The 24,201-nt window shown below is 39.1% G+C and overlaps 1 protein-coding gene across 1 annotated transcript; it reads left to right on the forward strand.

The window, feature by feature from the left end:
• The first annotated feature begins 203 nt into the window (after positions 1-203).
• On the forward strand, positions 204-18,258 carry tm7sf3 (transmembrane 7 superfamily member 3). Its single transcript, XM_050036211.1, has 12 exons — positions 204-472; positions 3,908-4,062; positions 8,720-8,870; positions 9,289-9,409; positions 11,761-11,932; positions 12,095-12,272; positions 12,757-12,843; positions 14,165-14,245; positions 14,380-14,532; positions 15,118-15,218; positions 16,186-16,348; positions 16,445-18,258. The coding sequence occupies exons 1-12, from the start codon at positions 391-393 to the stop codon at positions 16,696-16,698; spliced, it is 1,698 nt and encodes a 565-aa protein (XP_049892168.1). The 5' UTR covers positions 204-390; the 3' UTR covers positions 16,699-18,258.
• The last annotated feature ends 5,943 nt before the right edge of the window (positions 18,259-24,201 follow it).

A 24,201-nucleotide genomic window follows, 5' to 3' on the forward strand; every position in this document is an offset into this window, starting at 1 on the left:
TGTCAAGTTTTATTTGAGCTTGCCCTTGGTGATGTAATGTTATCATATAAGACAACCCACCAGTTATGACTAGACATAAAAAAACTGATCTAAATCAAGTAAGAGGCTCCTAGAAATGTCTATTATCCATCACATGTTTTTGCTCATTAGCTATTCATCTCTGTCTGGAGAGGGAGGAGGAGCTATCGCGGGATCTAGGGCGAGATTCTCGCGGAGGCATCGTTCAGCCGTCAGAGCGGCAGGAGAAGGCTGTCCCGCTGAATCTCTCTGTCCAAACAAGCATGTCGCTTTTTCGTTTGCAGGGACTCCTACTACCCAAACACAGGAGAATGCGAGGTTACCAATGATTTTTAGTGACCAGCATATAGAAGTGTGTTGAAGCAGAGGGAAATGCGTCGTCGGATTTGGTGCCCGCTCCTCCTGCTGCTGCTGCTGCTTCTCCTGGGTGGTGAAGTTCAAGCTCAAGAGGAAAGTGAGTTATCGCACCAGAGACAGCAGTTATCTTTACTTGCGTTTTCAGCGGCGTTATTTATCTGTTTCAATCTTTAACTCGATAGGTATGGGGTTATATATATATTAGCTAACCGTGCAGAACAGTTAAAAGGCCGCTTTGTGGCTGTTTAATACTGAATGTAAATCACAGTGTCACCAGGCTTAACTTGTTACTGTTGGTGGTTTTAGCTAACATTAGCTAGCTGTTAATATCATATCTTCTCACAGACAGACTCTGGGACAGATATTTATTTAGTCCAGTGTATATATCTCAACCCCTCAAACCTTCCTACCATAGTGAACTTAATTCAGTTATGTATGGGGGTTTGAGAAGAGAGTTGACATTTTACACGTTTAAAGAGGATACTGTAAGGAATTGTGGTTATCACAGAGCAATGCTAACAAAAACTGTTTTCAATAAGTGTTATTCCCTTGATATTCATATAGCTGAATATCATAGCTTTGAAATCACACTCAGACAGTATCCTACTGACATGTATTACAGTATAACAACAGTAGCATGAGATGTCGGCAAAATTCAGCATGTGAAAACAAATGTGATCTATCTGCTATAAGTTAAAAAGAAAAGTCAAAGTTCATCTAACACTGTCAAACCTTTGAGACCTTTGAATCCAAACAAATGGTGGGTGTTATGAAAAAGGGGTAGTGAAAACAAACAGAGTCACAGTATTTACTCTGACAGGTAAATAAACCCTTTTCTTTATATAAGAACACAGTAGTGGCAAGTTGAGATGAAATAAGCTGACTTGATCATCTGCCATCTCTGTTGTAGTTTGACAACATGTAGAAGTCACAGATTGCAGCTTCAAGGCTCAAGTAACAAGTGAATTATGTCCATATTAAATTATTTCGAATTTGATTAAGTATTCAGTGTTTCTGCTCCTACTTTTTCATTTTGTCAGGGTGGAAAAGCCTCTGAAATAGCATTTAGCCCCTTGTGGGACACCAAACTCTCCGCTGGAACTAAAGAAATATTTTTAGCAGCTCCTAAAAGCACCAAATACAACCATTCAAGAAAGAAATGTAATACGACTAGCTTTGAATAAGGCATGAAGTTATGAGAAAAACCTGAACAGTTGAAAGAATGAGTAAAATGAGCAAAGTAGTCAGATCTGAGTGGAATCTTTAGGGTGTTCGCTGTGCACATTATACAGTAGAATATCTCATATTTAATATTTTTATTTACAGTAAAGCAACATACATTTTTATTATAAAGTACATGAGAGACATTTAGATGCTATTTTCCTTCCTGATACCAATTCCGATACCTGAACATGAGTGTCAGCTGATACCAGGTACCGATCTGATGCCGTTGCATTTAAAAAAAAATTAACAGCTGTACACTACTGACCCTACTGACCCTGTCTGGATGTGAAATATTGCCTTTTTCCCTTACGTTAAACTGCTGTTTTATTCAGATGTGAAACTGCTTCAAAATTAATGAAATCATGTGGTGTCAGATCTGTGCATAGACTCACATACTCAGTCTAGGAAAGGCAGTTTCAGAGGCATTTCTGATACCAGTATCGGTATCAGAACAACTGTAAAATAAAGTCAGGTATATATCCTGGAGTATGGTTTCTACATCACACAAGCCCTCTCTGTCTCACTCTGTCCCTTTGGCTCACGTGTCAAAAAAAATCAAGGCAGCAGGTCACTCCTGAGCTGGAGTCTGACCTGCAAATAGTCAGTATGGATAAGGCAGCACGTGTGACCTGCAACAAATCTACACAGCTTTAGTTTTCATACTTGACATTCTTCCATTTTGTATGAGAGACAAACAAGTGGCAACAAACATACAAATACCATAAGACCATGCATGCATGTGATCCAAGCCGTGTAGCGCTCAGTATTATATTGCTGAAAATGTTTTTGTTTAAGTCTTCAGACAAGTACTTAAATTAAGTACTAATGAAGTGTGAATCTGATAGAAGTCGATGGTTACAGGCAGTGGCACATGTAAAATTGGGTTCCAGCTATTTCGAAAAGGTTGTGGGTCATGTTATGCAAGTGCTGTGCACATTGCAAGTAGGGACGATCAACATTAGAAGCAGCTATCAGCAGACACTTCCTCAAATTTTGAGGCTCACTGAAATCAATCAGATAAAGTTCACTCTCACAGTCACACATTGAGTTGAAGACTAGCAGTGCAGGTAGGGCTGAGGACTACATGTTCCAGAGTTCTGTTTAAGTTGCTTCTGTGAACTGTAATGTTTACTTTGGACAGATGATTTAGAACGACATTGTCAGTTAAATACCTACTGCAGAACTGCTTGCCATAGATTTTTTTTTTTTTTTAATGTATTGGTCAAACGACACGTGCTTCTCAGATCTAACCTCGTTGCTGTTGCAGTTTGATCATCTGAAGTTGTCATGGTATCACACAGCACATCAAGATTCAGTGCTTTTCTGCACATTCCACTCAGGCAGATAGTTAATGGTCACTTAAGAGTTAATGCATCCATAGTTGATCAATTATTACTGTTTTATTTGCAGAGGAAAAAAAGCAGTGGCATAAACCCATGATCAGAGGATAATGTGCACAGGTTTTCAGATAAAAGTTGACAAATAACTTTCATTTGATCATTTAAATTGAATCTTACAGTTGTTTTGTAATTTGTATTTAGTGATTTTGACTTTTAGCTAACAAGAAATAATCACCTGACATGTTTCCTGTTACTCTAGTAGCTTTATAGACCAGAATTTTAAAGATAAATCAGGTAAAATAATTGTAGCCCACAGCAAAATGGAGGTTGAGGAAGTTTATACCGCAGTGTTAGATTTCTTTCAAGCACTCAAACAAATGGTAGCATGCTTCAGTGTTTCAGTATAGTAGCTCATCATTGCTCAACACAGAGCGTACTTCTTCATTCAGCCTTTTCTGGGAGATCCCTCCTTGATGTGCTGCTGACCTGGTTTTAGGTCGCCTACTTGGCTTAGCACCAATTGTAGAAGCTGCTGTCTCTGATGTCAGGCTGTTTACAGTTTACTCTACGTTGCCTGGTGTCCACCACAGTCAGTGGTTGTTGTTCTCCACCTCAACTTACATTGACTGAAACAAGAAAACAAACTTAATGTGTTTAATTTTATGTACATCCATAGGCTGAGTAGTGATGTGATTGTGCTCTTGTGAACTTGGAGGAAAAGACAGAACTAATTACTTGACTATCCCAATAATTTTCTAGCATTAAATACTTGTTATCTCACCTTGTAATATTTGTGGTCAAAGAATTACAACCTTTATACAGCGCACACTGTATCTTATCTTACCTGAGCCTGTCTGGCTCAGGGTATATGGGGACACTGTGGCAGATAAATTTATAAGCAGCACACTACAATCAATCTATTGCAATAAAATCATGTGATCAATCAGACTTTTCCTTCTCCGTCACAGACCGGGTGATTTTCCTTCCGGGAACGTTCCAGAATGTGAGCCTCTCCCAGAATGAGACGGTGCAGGCAGTGGTGTCCAGGATCCCGGCGGAGGTCGCCTTCATTACTCTGCAGTTCCACACGCAGCACCGCAACGCCACTCTCTCCTACACCAGGGTGAGAAAGCGCTGACGTACACTTTACAGCTTTGATTATTGCAGTCACATTCTAATATGGCTCCAAAATTCTAAAATATTGACAGCCAAAAAATGCCAAACTCCATAAACCAATGAACGACATGGTAGCTATGGCCATTATTTTTTACAGTCAATGTACAGGACATATTCTCTTCATCTTTAAGATGAATGGTTGCATGTTTCTCCCCAGATTTCTGAGTTGCTGTAGGTAAATATTTATTTATTTTTAGGTCGGGTTGCAAAATTAACCCTATCCAGTAGCCTAATCCCGGTGGATTTGCTTAACTCACCAGCCAAAGGCAATGGCTGGTAAAATTTGAACATTTGCTCGCCATTTGGCTGCCCGACAGAAAAAGTTAATTTTGCACTCTGCTTAATGGATTGTAGCAATGAACCTGAAAGTTGGCAGAAAAAAAATGGTTAAAATGTGATGAGAATCATGGTTTCAGTCAGCTGATATGCAGCTCATTGTTTCCAGTCTTGTTACCTCTAGCTTTGCATTTGCCACCGCTGGTCTTGCTGACGTGTTCTTCATGGTACAGATAACTGAGCATGACACTAAAAGTGGCTTCTGAAGATATATGGAATAGAGGCAGTAGAGGCCATTCGCAGGATGAAAGCTCAGTGCTGTAAAATAAGCAAATAAAGTGCCTAATCATTTTGCCGAGTTTCTCCGCATCCTCAGTCAAGTCGTCCTCTATGTGGTTACAGTAAAAATGTCAACTAAAGTGTAAAATTAAAGGTTTGCTTCGCACTGTATGAGCAAGCAGTTACTTCTCCCCGCGATTAATGAATGAGGCTTTGTGAGCGAGAGGTCGTCTGACCCACTGAGAGAAGTAGCAGTCAGCTGACGTACAGTCCACTGGTCATGAGCAGCAGACAGGGCGGCCCTAGGGGGGAAACCTTCTGGCGTCGGTCCCAGAAGTCTCAGGGGATGGCTCGGTTTGGGTCCACGCTGCACAGACAAGCGGAGAGACTAATGTAGTTTGGCTTTATTTTTTTTGGAAAGGAAATTCACAGAGAAAACAGGAAGTGTGTTTTCAAACAGAAAGTTTAATGAAGAGTGAACATGCACACACACAACACACTTTCCTTTATATTGTTATCTTCCTCACTCATTTCCTTTTCTCTTTATTCTAATCACTCACTCACTGCAAGTCATAAACCACAAGATCCTTTTTTTTATGTTTGTCGTTATCTGTTTTATCAGCTAGTGTGGTTATTGCTGCGCATGCTGATCATCCATTTCTCCTTCTCTACCACAAACTTCAGCATATGGAAGCTGGCAATGCTTTTATGAAGTGAACACACAGTATGCTTGGCTGAATCACTGTTGTGTGTGAATACTGTTGGTGATTAATGAGAAGTCACATTAAGCTGCAAAATCCTTTACACACTTGTGATTATAGTGGTTTGAAGTTGCTCTAACACTGTGGCATATTAGATAAATCCAGTAAAAACCACATCGAATGGAGTTTCTCTGCCCACTCCAGCACTGTCTGACAACAACAGGACGAGTGTAGTACAATGGAGTCATTGTATGAGCAGTTGGACTGAGAGTTATACAATGTGGGCACAGCGCTTCGATGCAACCAGCTCTCCTCACACTACAGTAATTCAACATTTACTCACTGAAAAATATTTGGCTAAATATACGGTTTACTCCCCGAAACATTGCCCTTTGCTGTCTGTCACAGTGTCACAGATCTGACCTTACCAATCCCAGCTGTTATTTCTCCATGGTACAGTTAGCCACAATGTCCTGTTTAACCCTCCATCTACCAAACTCGTCCTGACTGTGAGAGGTCATGATGAAAAAAAGTGTCATTCTAGATACCATGTGAAGCAAAACAAAAAAAGAAAAAAGTTTAAACCCCTGACAACTAGGTAGCATTTTTTTAAATCTATCAATAGCCATTTGGCTCTTCCACTCCAACATAAGAACATGTCACTAGTGTAAATGAAGAGCACGAGCCTATAAAACAGTGAGAGTCATAAAGGGTGCACTGCTTTTTGTGACCATGTGGACTGTAAGCATAGAAAGCACGCCAACTGCGCATGCTCTGATCTCGTGCTCCAGTCCAATCCAAAACACTGCTGTCGAGCCACCTGCACTCACCACTGTGAAGTTAATTTTAAGTTAGATGTTCCACAGACTGTCACTCCGGACCCAGCAGCATCTTCTTAGTTTTACTTTCACTGGACGCTGGCAGTAGAAGGACAGTAAGCTCACCTCCCAGCCGCCCCGTTTACTGCCTGGATCTGAAGCCGGCCGTCAGTTGTACAGTGAATAGAACCCCGTGCACGTTCACATCCGTGTAACCTCTGCAGACGTTCAGTCCCTAAAGTATGTACAAGCCTTAAGTGTTCACATTAGTAAAATATTTCCATGGTAAAGAAAATACAGATGTGTTGATACCCTGACAGATGTGCAACACTTACAACAAAACCAAACTCTGCCTCTATAATGTGAACAAAAATAGGACATATAGCACCAAAGGTAAAAAACCCTCTTGTTCTTCATTAGGGTTTGTAAAACTAGTGGGGATACATGTTCGGTTTTTTTTTTTTGCATTTAGATCTCTGTGAAGTACCATTGTCATTTTTTCCATTTTGTGACACACATCCTATTGTTGCTGGCCAACTATTTCATGTGAACTGTGAGTTTACCAGTTCAGGATGTGGTGGACTGTCACGCACTTCAATGATTGACTCATTCTGCTGTCAACACAGAAACAAATTTGGTTGAATTGCTAAATGTTGTCCAAGGTGGTGCAGTGGTTAACATTGTCGACTCGCAGCCAGAAGGTTCCTGGTTTGTGCGTGGGGTGAGGGGTTCAAACCCTGGGGTAGGGAAGCCACTCTGTATGTCAGCTCTCCCTGTGTCAGTATGGGTTTTCTCCAGGTACTCCAGCTTCCTCCCACAGTCCAAAGACAAGCAGGTTAGGTTGATTGGTGACTCTAAATTGGCCGTAGGCATGAATGGTTATCTCTGTGTGTCAGCCCTGTGAGAGTATAGTGACCTGTCCAGGGTGTACCCCACCTCTCACCCAATGTCAGAAAAGGATACGTTTTTGGACAGTAATGGAGCTCTATGGCACAGAGGAATAAGATATTATGACATGAAGATATTAAGATATACTTGTTAGTTGATACATTCATTGTTGGTGTCGGCTTTTCATTGGATTTGTTGACGAAAAATATTCATCTCCGGACTGATCTGTGAGCAATCTGTGAACCTCTGGCCTAATTTGAACTCCTCACTTGAAAAGAATTAATCCAGTTTCATTGAGTTTATTAGCAGCTAATGCAGTTTGTTCCAAAGAAGGTTTCCAAGTATTATAGAGAGCGAGTCTTGAGTTAAGGACACTTTCCAAACACAGTCACAAGCATTTTGTTGACTTTTGGTCACCACAGTCTCATGATCCTTATCATAAGCTCAGCCATGGAAATGTTACTGTCTTAATGTGTTAATAACACAATAATTCATGGAACAAAGGACCAAGTGTGTTGTGATGTTTTCAGAAGAGAAAATATTTTTGTGTAATCACTGGTTGGCAGAAGATTGTCTCGCCATTTTTGTCCAGACTGAATATCTCACCCACTTTTGTCTCGATTGCTGTGAAGTTTTGTACAGATATTTATGGTCCTGAAAGGAAGAAGCAGCCTACTGATGCCCTGACTTCTCCTCTGGTGCCACCATGAGCTTGACATTTGTGGCTACTATTGGATACATTATGGTGAAATTTGTCAGAGCGTCGATGTCCCCCTCAGGATGAATTGTATTATCTTTGGCGATTCCTCAATTTGTCCGTTCCTGTGACATTTCCTTCGACCTCAGCTGTACTTTCAGTTTAGCGCTAATTAGCACTAGCTGTTAGCATGCTAGACTGCCAAACTAAGATGGTGAACATGGGAAACATTACACCGGCTACTACAGGTCTGCATATTAGCATTGTCACTGAGACCATGTTGCCATGCTAGCCTCTGCTTTACCCCTCTCTACTGTGGACCCATTTTTGTCTTTTTTTAGGGGGGGGCAGGGGATGTTTATGGGGAGATAGCAGGTCAACAGTGGATGCCACATCAAAGTGGTATACATCATTTGAAAGCTGAGAACCTGAGAATTTATTTGAGATCAGCTCAGGACAGTGTGTCAATTTTGTTAAGTCATAAATCTGTAATAAGCATTGTGTTTGGGTTTGAGAAATATTCAACTACAAGAAATGAAAATATTACCTTTGTACTGCATTTGAAAAACGGCATGGTTTTTGCCCAAAAACGCATAGGACAAGCATTAAGTGGGCATGTCTGTAAAGGGGAAACTCATGGGTACTCAAAAAACCCATTTTCATTCAGATATCTTTAGGTGAGAGGCCAAGGGACCTCTATGAAAATGGCCATTACAGTTTTTCCTTTCAAAATTTAGCCCTTACTTTGGGGTGTTTTTTAGCCCCCTTCATGACATCTTTAAACTCAAAACTGATCCCACTACAGCCTCTAAAGGACAGTAATGTCACCCAAGGACACTGGTGGCGTAAAAGGGGTTTAAGTGATTTTGATTGTACCGTTTTTATGTTTATGTTTATTTTCTTGTGTATGTTCCACTGACAAAATGTTGTTTGTGTTTGGTTTAGATGCCAGGCCTGGGTCTCTCTCTGACAGCAGTGGACTCGGGCATCCTGTCGGCTCTCCAGCCGGGCCAAGCGTCCCTCTCCTTGTTCCTCTCTTCTCCTGATGGTGACAATGTGTCGGGCACTGGGGTCATCCTGCTGTACTCCAGCACCGGTACTTCTTCTTTAACCCTCTTCTGTGTGATTACGTAAGGCCATTAAAAGACATGTCCGTTTTCTTCTCTTCTGATTTGCCTCGGCCTGAATGTTGCATGAGAAGTCAGAAACAGGGAAGTTGCAGCTTCTGTTAGTTAAAACTGTTTCTGCACAGTAACTTTCGCCACAGGCTAAAAAAACACTCATCTGAACGTGATTTCGTCTTGAGGAAGCTCATGCTGACGACGAGTGAGCACAGGCGTTGATTGTGTGTGGTTTCTCATATGCCTTTCAAGGGTGTTAAAACACCCTCACAGCCAGTCGCCAGTCATCCTGACATGGCAGGGTGCCATTAAACCCGCAGGGGAGTGTTTTTTGTCTTCTCTTGGCTGAACATGTCGATACAGCTCCTAATAAATAAATCTGTCCTCTTTTAGATCCGGTCCCTGGAGCTTGTAACATGGAGTCCAACCTGGACATTGACCCAAACGTCTATATCCACTACAACCTCTACGAGACCACAATCAGTTTTGGACCAGCAAACTTAGGATATGAGAGGTAACACATTAGACTGATTAGTATTGCCTGCTCAACTTCCTGTTCAGCCTGTTTAACTGTAGGCAGCAGCAACTCAGTGCTCACATCGCATCTGCCAGAACCAGTAATAAAACTGCCTCGCTGTTTATTTGTTTGGAGATGCCCTTGTGCTCTCCCTGTCACACACACATACACACACAACCTCCTCCTCCTCCGCTGTGGCTGGTAGTACTCGCTTCATTTTCTCAAGAATGTCTGTTATGTCTCACAAAGCCGTCTCGGGGCAGAGAAACAGAGGACTCGTTCACTTGTTAAATCATTTCCTGTTGTGTCATTACCTGCCAGTCTGTGGCAGCACAGACTCCTCTGTTTAGAAAACTCTAGTCAGGTTTTATCTGAGTGGTTAATACTTTTGAGGAAGAAAAGCTTTCTGCTCGCAGTTTTCAGTTCTTTATCACAGTTACTGTTGTGGTTTGGGAAGAAATAGCTTCAGGGATATTGTGCCAGAATACGATGATTTATACCAAATACCAAACTGCATGCATAAAATGTGGCAAATTACATTTTCAGCTCATTTCCAACATTGGTTTGGACAAATACTAGTGACTTTGTTGATTGTCTTTGGTTGCCAGTCAGTTAATTTCAGTTAAAACTGGAGTTGTTTGACGTGTCTGGCTGGTGTCATGTGTTATTACATCAGATAAGGATTCCACATGATGACCACACCTGCCACGCTTTCTGATTTCCAAACCTGAGCTGTGTTACACTTGCACAGTCCATACAAAATGTAACAGTCATATGTATCTACACTGAAAAAGTGACAAAATTAAGCATGCTCAGAGAAGATACCTTCAAGAAGTTGTAGATTTGTAATGAAAATGTGCTTTCCTTCAATGTACCTGATGGTATTTAGTTGAATGGCTGCATTTATATTAATATCGCTCTATTATTATATCATATAATCTTGGGATTGAGCTGCCCACCCTGTGATTATTGGGTGACCCCTGTGTGCAGAGACACTTTCAACTTTTTGAGGACACAAATATAAATGGATTAAAATAGATATCTTAAAAAAAAAATCACAGTAATAATTGACCTTGTTTGCAGCTCAGTCTATAATTCTGATAGACTGTATAAAATAGTGGTTGTAGCTACCATGACGTCACCCATTGGTTTGTGGAGTGCTGTTGTAGCTACCATGACGTCACCCATTGGTTTGTGGAGTGCTGTTTTTGAAGCCTCGAGTTTGGCATTTCATCTGTCGCAGTCTTGGTTCTCTGGAGCCAGAAGTGACTACAGCTGCATCCAAATATCCACCCTCTGGACTTGAGGACTGAGCCATGCAGACTTCAGTTGTACGTTTTGTGATGAGTTCATCGTCATCACGTTAAGTCTGCGAGGGCAGAGACCACAAGCCACTGATAGACAGCCTTCGAGACTGTTTTACTTGTTGCCATGGAAACGTTCGAGCGACGATGACAATCACTGTAATTGGTGTCATATTCTGTCTGCTCATCTGTCCCTGCAGATAACAAGATATAAGTCTCATGTGCAGGGTTGTTTTGTGAGTGAACAAAACAAATTTCTGTGTAACTTATAGACTGCAGACCTTCAGATACAGATGTTTGTTCATAACAACTGAGCTATGACTAAATAAATTGGGTAGACCCATTAGTTACATCAGAAGATCTTGTGTTGCCACTTTTCGAAGCCTCTAACCTTAAGCCTTAATAAACTGTAAACGGGGTTATTAAAAGAATTATGAATGTTGAAATTAGCTATGGAATCAAAACCAAATTTTTGTACTAGGCTGTAAACACGTTTATTAAAAAAAAGAAATAAATAAATACTATTTTGGTCCAACTCTTAACAGATGCATGCATCTTGCTTCAGCAGGTGTGTACCTCTGCTCTGTCAGCGCTCAGTCTCTGGTTGTCAGCATTCACACATTCAGTCCACAATGGCAGCTCACATAGGGCACCGATAAACCACAGAGTTACAAAGAATGACACGGACATTATCCGATTATGTCAGGTTTCGGTTTGAGTGTCTTCACACTTGCTCTCTCACTCTGAGCACTTTCAATGTCTCGCTCTTCTTATGCGTGTTCTGTCTCACCTCTCTGACTCTATTCAGTGTGTGGGTTAAATGAAATTTAACCTTGAATATCTTTAGATGAAGTTTCCATGCACAGTAGAGATACTTGGTTACCAAAGCCAGGACTGTTGTTATCTCACTGAGTATCTCAAAGGCACTAAGACTTTCATTTACTGTAAATCACACTAGAGAAGAGTCTCAGACAAATTATTATTCTAACTGAATCTAACAGATAGGTAGTTTGATTTGTCCTGACTGTCCTTGCTCTCCATCAGGGGAGAAGCTCCACCAGCCTGTGACAAATCAACAGACACCAACACGCGTTGGCGGCTGCGGTACGACATCTATCAGTACTTCCTGCCTGAGAATGACCTATCGGAGCGCAGCCTGTTCAGTGGCATTCAGGCTGTGGCCGACATTCGGGGCATGATGGAGAACGGCAAACGGGTGGGGCACCAAGAACCCAGTCATTTACTTTTTTTTTAAGTGCTTATGTTCCATGTTTAGGTGCTACATGAGAAAAACACGTTTAAGGTGGTAATGACAAATAACAGAAATACAACAGCTTGTGTGCTGCTTGCTAACTCTTCATCTCCTGTCTCCTTGCAGGTCATGATGCTGTCATCTTCAGAGAAGACCATGGCAATGTTCAACTCAATCCCCGGTCAGGGCGTCATCTACTCAGTCATCGTCAGAGACCCGGTGTTGAACACCTCTGCCTCCTACGTCCCCGTCCACACCTACGCCTGCAGCTTTGCTTCCACTTTGGACGGCTGTCAAACCCTTGGTGAGCTCCTGTGTGGGCCAGATACTGAACGTGTTATTCTCCAGACCTGTTACGGGTTCATTGCATTAGTTGGGTTTATTCATTTCTTTGCTTTCATCATGCACTAAACAAAAATGCTCTCAGTTTTTGTATTCTTTGTTCACCATGAAGGCACGTGAGATAAATGAAGTTTTCTTTATGAATTTAACGTAACATGGGATGAGTTATTTATATACAAATGATTATTTCGAGGGTGAAGAATTCATTTAACAAATTGATTGATAAATCATATTGTATTATTCAAATCTTCAAGTTAAGAACAGCAAGAAATCTCCCAAAAAAGGCGAGTTGAGTTAGGTAGGTTGTTGGCAGTGTGGGCTCCAGATAAATACAGAACTAGCAGGAAACGTATTGCAGAGGCAGGGAATGCTATGAGAGAAGGTTTGACCTTTAGCTACTCTGCTTTGAACACATTAAATGATTCATATTGTTATTTATTTTTCAGGAAAAGTATCTACAAAGGTTTTCTTCACCATTGCTGGCTTGGCAGGCCTGTTCGTCTGCTTCTTTGGGCATCGGTTCTTCAAATGTGGTGAGTAGTTTGACATCCCTTTATGTGACAAATATCTCATTATTATGCTTAACCAGAGTGAATTAAAATTGTGGTGATGTTAGCTTTACTTTATTTGTGATATAGTTGTTTTTTTATCCAACAATACAGACACAGTAGTGGAATCTATAAATGTGATTTACTCAGAGGTCATTTGAAGTCCAAGAATCGAGCACCTTATGCTTAAAAATATAATATGTAACATTTCCCCATTAAAATGTCTAGAATCTGTTATTTCAATTAAAGACACAGTCGGTGTCATTTGGTCGCTGTCGCCTGTCAGTGGCATCGTATACCTTTACCTTCTGTGTCAGGGTTGTGGTTATCTGCCAGAAGCTGTCATAAATTGACTTTTCATCCAGTTTTAAGCCAAATTTACACAATACACTTTTTAGATCTTGGTTATTTTTAACTATATGTTGTAACTGGTTGAAGGATTTTAGCAATCAGATGTCTGGATCTTCAGTTATCAGATAAACAAGCTAAGAAAACGGTAGCAGCAGCTTGGCTCCAGACCCTGCTGTGCTAAACAGTGTTGGAGAAACACTGATTTTTACTTTACTTTACTTAAGATTATTTTTTCAGGCTTTTTGCCTTTAGTGGACAGGACAGCTAAGCGTGAAGGGGGGAGAGAGATAGGGGGAATGACATGCAGCATAGAGCCGCAAGCCTGAATCAAACCCAGGCTGCTGCAGCGAGGTCCGAGCCTCTGTACATGGGGCAGCAACCCTCTGTTGTGATTGAAACTAAAAGTTATGTCTCTCCTGAACTTTTCCAGACACAGTTCACTGTAGGGTCAGCAGGATAGATTAGTGAGGTCAGAGGTCATGTTTGTGAGTCTGGAACTTCCTCACAGGAACAGAAAAATGACTCGGGAAGCAAAGGTCTGGTGTGGTGCTGAAACAGCACGACAAAGAGGTGTGGATACTTTCACTTAATCCCATGTAGTTTTTGTAAAGTAAAACTCAGTTCATCGGGTGTGGCGTCTCTCATGTGGCCTCCCTGGCATGTGATGCAGAAATGTATTTGTTCCAAAGTGAACCCATGACTGTGATCTGCCACCGCGATCAGTAGCTCCTGATAGATGCGAATGAGCCAGACGATATGATGCAGGGTGTTTATTCTGGAGCATGTTATTTCATCCTCCTCCAGCAGCTGAATTTTCACGAGGATGTTTGTGAAGAGTGATCAGACTGAGACATGTCTGTCCTGGTTCTCTGAATAAAAGCCTGTGGTGTGTCACTGTGTTTTATTTACTCTCTCTGTTCCTCTGTGTTCTCCCTTTCTGTCTCTTGTCATGCAGAGATGTTTTGCATGGGATTTAGCTTTGCAGCATTTTTCTTCTTCGTGCTGATGAAAAGGACGACAGACCTGGACTATGACAGTGAGTTTTTTTTCCACTTGTATCATTTGCAAGGCTTTCTGTTTGTTCAAAATGAAAAAAAAAAGCTCCAGGCTACATTTCATCCTGGAGTAGGAATCCTTTGGACTGATGTGTGTGTCTGTCTCTCTCTGCAGTCTGTCTGGCGGTGTCAGCAGTGATCGGCGTGGTGGGCGGGGTCCTCCTGGTGATGAGCTGGTGGCGTTTTGGCTCAGTCATGGCCTGCATTGTCGTGGTTGGATTGATGCTTGGCTTCCTTGTCGCCTCCACCGTCCTCTTCACTCCTCTCGGTAGGTAACAGATGCTGTCTGGTCACCTAACATGACCCGAGTCAACCTTGTTTTTGTTTTTTTTGTGGGTATGATGTCAGTGGCTCTTAAAGAGGCAAAATAAAAACCCAAAATAAAAATTTTTACACAATACATTCGTTTTCAGTCTAGATTGTTTCTAGATGACCCGGTTACTCAAGATAATCCACAGACCTTGTTGTGAGCAGTTTCATGTAGGATCTATTTTCTTTCTGCCAAAGTACACCTGCCAACTGTATCACCGCGCAGAAGAAGCGTACATGTCCTGCTAGCTCACCTAGCACCAGTGAGCTAGCTAATGTTACAGCTTAGTCAAAGCAGACACCATTAATCTTTACATCTTGCGTTGTCAGAAGCTCGCGCCTCTCTTCCATGAGTAGATGCACACTTCCTTCTGCACAGTGATACAGCAGCTCACACCAAAATAATCAAGATTGCTAAATAGTGCTACAGGTTAAAGGATAGAATATGTATTTTTGACTTTGAGGTGACCTGTCGCTTTAAACACTGTTCTATATAATATATACTGAGTGTGTTCCTTATATGTATCTGTGTGTCTTTGTTCAGGTGACCTCGATGTGTTCAGGCGCTCAGATGTGGTTTTCTGGGTGACGTTCTGCTGCATCATGCTCATGGTTCCGCTCATCTTCGTGCGTTGGCCCAGAGAGGTAACAGATTTACCATGTCAACCCACTCACTCCAGTGTGTGTAGGATTCAAGATCTTCATTTTGGCGTCATCTAGTGGTAGAATGAAGAATGACACTGTGATTGGCAGCACACTGAATGATTTGGAATATGGTCTAATCACATAAAGATTCTACATATGGTGACTTTAAAGATGGAGTCAGTGATTATGGAGAAAGATTGTTGATATGTGAACTCAACAACCAAACCAATATGCCCCTTCTGTCTAACCAGAAGCTCTGGTAAAATCTCCGATGTTATTTACATTTTATTACTGTCATGGTGGCCAGCATAGTGTCGTGTGGCTTTGTCCGAGTCACTTTATTTCACATTTACAGAGACAGGGTTGTGTATGAACACCAGATTTTGTGTCAGCACACACACAGAGGACAGACAACTAACATGACACTTGAAAAAAAATGTATTAGATTAGGATTGCTGACCGTAACTTTACCAAAGTGGGAACATAAAGGGGCACAAGTAATTGTGAATAAAATTTCAACAGTACCTTGAACCCATAGGCAGATGAAACTTGAAAGACTCTTTTTCACTGAAGAAATAACATGACATAACTGTATACAATCAAAGGGTGGTCAGATATACAGTACATCCACTTTTCCTTTAAAGGTATATGATGCAGGAATTGTTGGTTACGTTTGTAAATGCAGCATTCAAACTTGGCCCCTCCTCCCACCACTGCTTGTACGTACTACTGTAAATACTGTAGGAATGTTACATTTGTTGTAATGGGAAAGTTATTGTCAGCGCAGTCTTATGTTGAAGCATTTGCCTGCAAATGACCATTATTAGAGTTTTTTGTTGTGCTTAAGCAAAGATGCTTTCCAGCAAACTAAACACCTCATTTGAAATAAAAAAGAAAGAATACAAAACAATGTTTTTCTTATTTAACTTGACTAAGTCTGATGTTTTTTATGTTTCTTTGACATCAGGGAAACATCGTCACGTGTGGCGTCATCGGGGCTTATGCTGTCGTTCTGGCTGTCAACGCCTACATTTACACCAGCCTGTCCTTCATCACGCTGAACATCCTCAAACGCTTCCTCAACAACAACTACAGTGCAGTGTTCACTGACGTGCCCTTCCAAACCATTGGTGAGTTCACAACTGACACTATCACTAACGCTATCAAATGTTTGGGTTTAATCTTAACATATCTTGTCTTTTTGTCTCTTCCTCCCCTTTCATCAGACTACGCCATGATCACGGTGTGGGTGGTGCTCGGCGTCTGCGGCATCGTCCTGCAGCTGTACCGCGAGCGCTCCCGCCCGTTCTTCCCACCGAGCCCGTACCTCATGTGGCTGCAGGAGCGCGAGCGCCGCGAGACCAACGTCCTCGACCCAAGCCACCATTTCCCCTCGCTGCCCAGCCGCCTCCTGGCCCGAGCAAAGCAGCTCACCAAGAAGACAGAGGTGGCTGGAGAACACACACCTCTGCTCCTTTAGTCGCCCTCACCATCTCTGTCTATAAAGGCAGATTAAACATACAGTCGGGGTCTGAACCAAAGACTAGGAGATCCCTGTGATGCATTTTTGATCCGGAGAAATACTGTCCGTTAAAACTGGTGCTGGGACATGACCCCAGATCAGCTGATTGAAAGACATTCTCAGTAGAAATGCAGCACAGATGACATCAAGAGGGATTATATCACTGACACTCTTAAGGTGGACCAGAATTTTTAAAAGCATTTGTACAAGACTGACTTTTTTCCCTGAATGCCACTTTTATTTTACACTTAAAGGAGCAGTATGTAGGATTCAGTGACATCTAGTGGTTAAATTGCAGATTGCAACCAGCTGAATACCCCTCCGAATACTCCCCCCTTGCTACAGTGGCCTTCATGTGACGTAAAAACACAAAAGGCCCTCTGTAGAGCCAGTGTTTGGTTTGTCCGCTCTGGGCTACTGTAGAAACATGGAGGTGCAACATGGCTAACTCCGTGGAAGAAGACTATGTAGATATGATGTGCTCATTCTAAGCTAACGAAAACAAGATTCTTATTTTCAGGTGATTGTACACTAATGAAAACATAGTTGTGAATATTATATTCCCTTTTCTGCCAATAGATCCTCCTTAATCCTACACACTGGACCTTTAAATGACATCCTAACAATCACTGAAGCTGTTCAAGATGAACTTAAGAATTAGCTTTGAATGTCTAAAATGTAGCTGTCGATGCTTTATGGTGTCTGTTGCTTCCTGCACTAAAATCACAAACTACTAACAGTTAACAAAGCAAGGCATTTTATCTGTGGACACTCAGAGTTGAATTTTGTTGTAGTTGTAAAGTGCACCCTCAGGCCACACTTGAATTATGAATACTGTGTACCTTAGAGATGATATAAAACTTAAAACACACTGGATCCTCTCAAAATCAAACTAAATTCTACATGTGCCATTTATCCCTGAATGTCACAGTCATGTTGAGGTCACACAGGCCAGTGCACTGAGGATAAAGGCCACAAACAAGCAACAAAACAAAAACTGACAAAGTACACAGTATTGCAGAGTTTTTAACCCTTTGCACAGAATAAGGAACGCACAGTATTTTCTCTGCCTTCAGTGTGTCAGGACAGATGTTTTCACCTCTTGCTCACTCATGTCTCTGACTGGACCACACTTCTCAGTCCGGTCAGTCTCTTTTTGTAATTTGCACACTGGATTTTTTAATATATTTAATTGTTTCTGGCTGTAACGGTGCTGATTGATTATCTGTTAATAATCTGTGAAGGTTTTTTAAACTGCCGCCTGTGTGCCATGACTCTTTCTCAGGGTTTCATGAACAGCTTTGAGACCACAATGCACTGAGACTACTGCTGAAACCTGCGACTTTAAGCCTGTAAATGTCTGCCAGTATTTTATTTAGCCACTTTCTAGTATTGTGACTTTTTAATAAAAGCCAAAACAATATGTTGTCATGTTTGTGATAAATAATGTCACTAGTCATTTGTATTTGAACATGTTTTGATATTTAATAAATGCCTATAGGCGAAGGCTTTCTGATATCTCTTCTGGTTATGATGTGGATGTTGGTTATGGAAGACCTTTTCTGCCAGTGTGATGACAAAACAAATAATCCTGTATCTCAGAATAACGACTTAGTGCCCCAAAATAATAACTTGGTATCACGAAATAAGGACTTGGTGTCTTATAATAATTACTTTTGTCTTTCTAAATAATGACTTGGTATCACAAAATAATGACTTGGTATCACAATATAATGTCTTGGTATCACAATATAATGTTTTGGTATCACAAAATAATGACTTGGTGTCACCACATAATGACTTGGTATCACCACATAATGACTTGGTATCAATATAATGTCTTGGTATCACAAAATAATGTCTTGGTATCACAAAATAATGACTTGGTATCACAATATAATGACTTGGTATCAATATAATGTCTTGGTATCACAATATAATGTCTTGGTATCACAAAATAATGACTTGGTATCACAAAATAATGACTTGGTATCAATATAATGTCTTGGTATCACAATATAATGTCTTGGTATCACAAAATAATGACTTGGTATCACAATATAATGACTTGGTATCAATATAATGTCTTGGTATCACAATATAATGTCTTGGTATCACAAAATAATGACTTGGTATCACAATATAATGACTTGGTATCAATATAATGTCTTGGTATCACAATATAATGTCTTGGTATCACAAAATAATGACTTGGTATCACAATATAATGACTTGGTATCAATATAATGTCTTGGTATCACAATATAATGTCTTGGTATCACAAAATAATGACTTGGTATCACAATATAATGACTTGGTATCAATATAATGTCTTGGTATCACAATATAATGTCTTGGTATCACAAAATAATGACTTGGTATCACAATATAATGACTTGGTATCAATATAATGTCTTGGTATCACAATATAATGTCTTGGTATCACAAAATAATGACTTGGTATCACAATATAATGACTTGGTATCAATATAATGTCTTGGTATCACAATATAATGTCTTGGTATCACAAAATAATGACTTGGTATCACAATATAATGACTTGGTATCAATATAATGTCTTGGTATCACAATATAATGTCTTGGTATCACAAAATAATGACTTGGTATCACAATATAATGACTTGGTATCAATATAATGTCTTGGTATCACAATATAATGTCTTGGTATCACAAAATAATGACTTGGTATCACAATATAATGACTTGGTATCAATATAATGTCTTGGTATCACAATATAATGTCTTGGTATCACAAAATAATGACTTGGTATCACAATATAATGACTTGGTATCAATATAATGTCTTGGTATCACAATATAATGTCTTGGTATCACAAAATAATGACTTGGTATCACAATATAATGACTTGGTATCAATATAATGTCTTGGTATCACAATATAATGTCTTGGTATCACAAAATAATGACTTGGTATCACAATATAATGACTTGGTATCAATATAATGTCTTGGTATCACAATATAATGTCTTGGTATCACAAAATAATGACTTGGTATCACAATATAATGACTTGGTATCAATATAATGTCTTGGTATCACAATATAATGTCTTGGTATCACAAAATAATGACTTGGTATCACAATATAATGACTTGGTATCAATATAATGTCTTGGTATCACAATATAATGTCTTGGTATCACAAAATAATGACTTGGTATCACAATATAATGACTTGGTATCAATATAATGTCTTGGTATCACAATATAATGTCTTGGTATCACAAAATAATGACTTGGTATCACAATATAATGACTTGGTATCAATATAATGTCTTGGTATCACAATATAATGTCTTGGTATCACAAAATAATGACTTGGTATCACAATATAATGACTTGGTATCAATATAATGTCTTGGTATCACAATATAATGTCTTGGTATCACAAAATAATGACTTGGTATCACAATATAATGACTTGGTATCAATATAATGTCTTGGTATCACAATATAATGTCTTGGTATCACAAAATAATGACTTGGTATCACAATATAATGACTTGGTATCAATATAATGTCTTGGTATCACAATATAATGTCTTGGTATCACAAAATAATGACTTGGTATCACAATATAATGACTTGGTATCAATATAATGTCTTGGTATCACAATATAATGTCTTGGTATCACAAAATAATGACTTGGTATCACAATATAATGACTTGGTATCAATATAATGTCTTGGTATCACAATATAATGTCTTGGTATCACAAAATAATGACTTGGTATCACAATATAATGACTTGGTATCAATATAATGTCTTGGTATCACAATATAATGTCTTGGTATCACAAAATAATGACTTGGTATCACAATATAATGACTTGGTATCAATATAATGTCTTGGTATCACAATATAATGTCTTGGTATCACAAAATAATGACTTGGTATCACAATATAATGACTTGGTATCAATATAATGTCTTGGTATCACAATATAATGTCTTGGTATCACAAAATAATGACTTGGTATCACAATATAATGACTTGGTATCAATATAATGTCTTGGTATCACAATATAATGTCTTGGTATCACAAAATAATGACTTGGTATCACAATATAATGACTTGGTATCAATATAATGTCTTGGTATCACAATATAATGTCTTGGTATCACAAAATAATGACTTGGTATCACAATATAATGACTTGGTATCAATATAATGTCTTGGTATCACAATATAATGTCTTGGTATCACAAAATAATGACTTGGTATCACAATATAATGACTTGGTATCAATATAATGTCTTGGTATCACAATATAATGTCTTGGTATCACAAAATAATGACTTGGTATCACAATATAATGACTTGGTATCAATATAATGTCTTGGTATCACAATATAATGTCTTGGTATCACAAAATAATGACTTGGTATCACAATATAATGACTTGGTATCAATATAATGTCTTGGTATCACAATATAATGTCTTGGTATCACAAAATAATGACTTGGTATCACAATATAATGACTTGGTATCAATATAATGTCTTGGTATCACAATATAATGTCTTGGTATCACAAAATAATGACTTGGTATCACAATATAATGACTTGGTATCAATATAATGTCTTGGTATCACAATATAATGTCTTGGTATCACAAAATAATGACTTGGTATCACAATATAATGACTTGGTATCAATATAATGTCTTGGTATCACAATATAATGTCTTGGTATCACAAAATAATGACTTGGTATCACAATATAATGACTTGGTATCAATATAATGTCTTGGTATCACAATATAATGTCTTGGTATCACAAAATAATGACTTGGTATCACAATATAATGACTTGGTATCAATATAATGTCTTGGTATCAAAATATAATGTCTTGGTATCACAAAATAATGACTTGGTATCACAATATAATGACTTGGTATCACACTCAGTGTCTTAAACTGACCTGGTATTACAGAATAATGACTAGGTGTCTAACAGTGACTTGGTATAACAAAATAATGACTTGATATCACAAAATAATGAGTCAGTATCTCACAATGACTTGGTATCAACTCTAATGATTGACTTGATATTTCAAAATAATGAGAAACAATACAAAGTCATTCTGAGAAAGTTTATCATTATTATTAGACAACGTTTTTATTTTTGGGAAGCCTTTCTCATTATTATATCTTTTATTATGCTGCGATACTAAATCATTATAGAAGAGATGAATAATTCATTATTTTGAAGAAGTGTCTCGTTGTTTTGAGACATTAAGTCATTATCTTGAGGCAGTGTCTTATTAAAATGACTTACAGGATCTTTGTTTCGTCACGTTGGCATACATAAGCCTCCATAAATTGTGTATATAATAGGTCGTTTCAACAGTAGACAATTTGACTTGTCATGGCAGAAAGAGCACAGTTATCATTAACTCAACCCCGCTGCAGGGTTTCTTTAGAGCCACTAGGGTGCAGCAGAGCACAACAGGTGATGTTTGGAGGGCTTGTGTTACTAAAGGGTCTGCTCTGCACACCATCACAGATGATTTCACTTATTCTGTCTGATTAGACCTCTGCTCAGGTTGATGATGGTCAGAGCTACGCTGGCAGTAATGTGACGTCACTGAATCAATAACATATGTTTCACAAAAGTTTAATCCAGAAGGTCCTCTGATGAGTTGTTCTGACTTCTTGTCTATGTTATCCCTGTCACTCCAAAATAATTTGCTACCTGAATGGATGCCAAGAGTGATGATGATGTTTCAGGGAAATACTGAATCATCTCTATTTCATTTTTCAGTGAAAGCATGAAGAAAGAAAAGTATGTTTTTCATCAGGCCCATCAAGCTGCCACAGGAGGATCAGACTCCTCTAGTCATGAATCCATAGATCACTGGTTTCCAACTGGTGGGTCGCGGTCCAAAAATGGGCCATGGGTCCATTCTGAATGGACCACAGCTGACTCATGAACATGTTAGGTTTGTAATAAACAAACTTTGTAGTGTCTATAAAATGGTAGTCATATTTATTTTATAGTAAAATATAACAGGAACTGTTGCAAATTATATAGCATAAGACATATTTTATATTTCTGATATAACACCAGTTTATACAGTGTAATGTAGCACGATGCATGTACGTATTTGTATATTTATACACACTTACACACTCAGCATAGTGAAGATATATAATTCAATCTCAGGGATGTTTTATTTACTGTTATGTATTGTTTATTCATTTATTAACTTATTTCTTTTATGGCACAAGGATAATATACACTATCAAAATTCCGGTAAACAGCGGTGTGAGTGATAGAAACACATAAAGAACATCAAATGGGAGTCATTTACTTTTCTCCATGGTGACCAAATGTAACGACAGCTCCTCTTACCGCTTCAGAGAGGAAGTTTGTCCCAAAGCTTGCCTGTGTTTACACCCAACACCTTGATGTAGGGAGCTTCATGAGCTGTGAAGGTGACTACAAATGCAGTGACACTCCTTGACAGAGTGGGAGTGGGTAGGGTCTGGTTTTGGAACGGCCCACCATGTTACCTTAAATTTGTGAAGATTTTTTTTTTTTTCCGCATGCCGTCACAGTGAACAAAAAATCCAGAAACGCAGAAAATTCTTCATGAATTGAAGTCACAGGGAATTGTGTTCACCAACAGCAAAAATGTCAAAACATCTGTTATGCATAGACAGTCTTAGGCACGGACAAGTAGCATGCCTGCGCTGTTTGCGCTGAAGGTTTTAGCAAAAATGAATGTGTTTGGGAAGTACTGAACATTCGACTAGATAAACGAGACTTGGATTATACTGCATGAGTTGTGTGAGAGTTTGTAAAGAGATGTTTTGATATAGTTTTGCCTCTCTGAAACATGGCCCCCATTATACTCCAATTCATTAAGAATTTTCTCAGTTTCTGGATTCTTCGTTCACCGATGACACATGCTAGAAAAAAGTTTTCATCAAGAATTCAGCATAACACAGGGTGAGCAACTGATATACAAAAGATCATTTGGGAGGCTAAGGGTTCCTTTAATTCCTCTAACAAACGCTTCATTTTTAATTTTCATATTTAATTTTTCATTACTTAGATGTATTTGGTTTTTGGGTCTGCAGCCTAAAACAAAAAGATATGAATCTTTTTTATCATCCTTGACAATTTTCTAACATAATCCCTACCAACTACACTCTCTAAATCTCCAGATATATGTAAATTGTTCCACTGATGTACTTTTCTTATTCTTCATGGCACAACTTACTCCTACTCTGTGCTTTTTATTGCATAGGTTTGCGATAAAGTTGCAGTTTTCCTCTGTGTGTGCAAGTAAACACTAGTTAGCCATTAGCATGTCACCTGTAGTTAGCATCATTACACATTCCTCTACATATTGCTAAGTACCTGTGTTGCTTTCTTTGTTTTTCCCCAAAGTCTGAATTCTTAGAGG

This window comes from Epinephelus moara, chromosome 23 (assembly GCF_006386435.1).
Source record: "Epinephelus moara isolate mb chromosome 23, YSFRI_EMoa_1.0, whole genome shotgun sequence".
Taxonomy (NCBI): Eukaryota; Metazoa; Chordata; class Actinopteri; order Perciformes; family Serranidae; genus Epinephelus; species Epinephelus moara.